Below are 1,159 nucleotides of genomic sequence, written 5' to 3'. Positions count from 1 at the left end.
CCATTAACTACTGCTGTCAAATCTGCAAGCCTGTTAGCAAAATATCTTACAAACCACTGGACTAATTTTAACAACTCTCAAAAATATCTTTATGTATATTTATAACTCATTAATATTTACAAGTAACCCAATTAAGATAGTCGCCACTGGTAATCGAGCTTAGCCATCAAAAAAGTTAATTTTACTGATACTGAGCTAAATTTGGTGTGGTAGTACCCGAGTGTTGTTGTTATCACATGCTTTTTAATAATAATAATAATACATTTTATTTCAAAGGCGCCTTTCTGGCACTCAAGGACACCGTACGAAGAATAAAATCAGCAGTAACAGAAACTAAGAGATGAAAAGAAAAGAAAAGAAAAAGAAAGGAAGAAAAAAGACAATGTATAAAATCAATATAAAATCAATATAAAATCAGGCAAAACCAATTGTGTCAGGTGGAAAAAGCAGATCTAAAAAGGTGTGTTTTGAGTTCTGATTTGTATTGTGAGATTGACTTTATGTTTCTAATGTGAGGTGGTAACGAGTTCCAAAGTCGGGGAGCAGAGCAACTGAAGGCTCTGCTCCCCATGGTGGTGAGACGGGCGGAGGGGACAGTCAAAAGGATGGAGGAGGATGATCTGAGGGAGCGAGAGGGAATGGCAATATGAATAAGATTTGAAAGATATGGTGGGGAGAGATTGTAGAGGGCCTTGAAAGTGAACAGGAGAATTTTGTAATCTATGCGGAACTTGGTTGGCAGCCAGTGGAGTTTTTGCAGGACTGGAGTGATGTGATGAATGGATGGGGTTTTGGTGATGATGCGGGCAGCTGAGTTCTGGACCAGTTGGAGCTTATGAAGAGATTTGTGGGTGAGACCGAACAGAAGGGAGTTGCAATAGTCCAGGCGCGATGTAACCAGACAGTGAACAAGGATGGCAGTGGAATGGGGAGTAAGGGAGGGGCGGAGGCGGTTGATGTTGCGTAGGTGAAAATAAGCCGAACGGATGGTGTTGTTGATATGAGACTGGAAAGAAAGAGTGCTGTCGAGGATGACACCTAGACTCTTTACCTGAGGGGAGGGAGAAATGGAACGGTTATCAATGTCAATACTGAAATTTTTGGTTTTAGCCAGGGTGGATTTTGTACCAATGAGAAGAACCTCTGTTTTGTCACTGTT

General features: G+C 41.0%; 1 protein-coding gene across 1 annotated transcript in view; it reads right to left on the bottom strand.

The window, feature by feature from the left end:
* The window catches only part of LOC119411533, a 339,553-nt gene that overhangs the window by 327,326 nt on the left and 11,068 nt on the right, over positions 1-1,159 (bottom strand). The window contains exon 7 of the mRNA XM_037678486.1: positions 553-1,128. Within this exon, the coding sequence (XP_037534414.1) occupies positions 553-1,128 (576 nt within the window). The remainder of the gene's footprint in view (positions 1-552; positions 1,129-1,159) is intronic.

The sequence above is a fragment of the Nematolebias whitei genome, chromosome 6, assembly GCF_014905685.2.
Source record: "Nematolebias whitei isolate Nwh7 chromosome 6, NemWhi1, whole genome shotgun sequence".
NCBI classification, from domain to species: domain Eukaryota; kingdom Metazoa; phylum Chordata; class Actinopteri; order Cyprinodontiformes; family Rivulidae; genus Nematolebias; species Nematolebias whitei.
The sequence above is the reverse complement of the archived record's forward strand: the minus strand, read 5'-3'. Positions and strand labels throughout refer to the sequence as shown.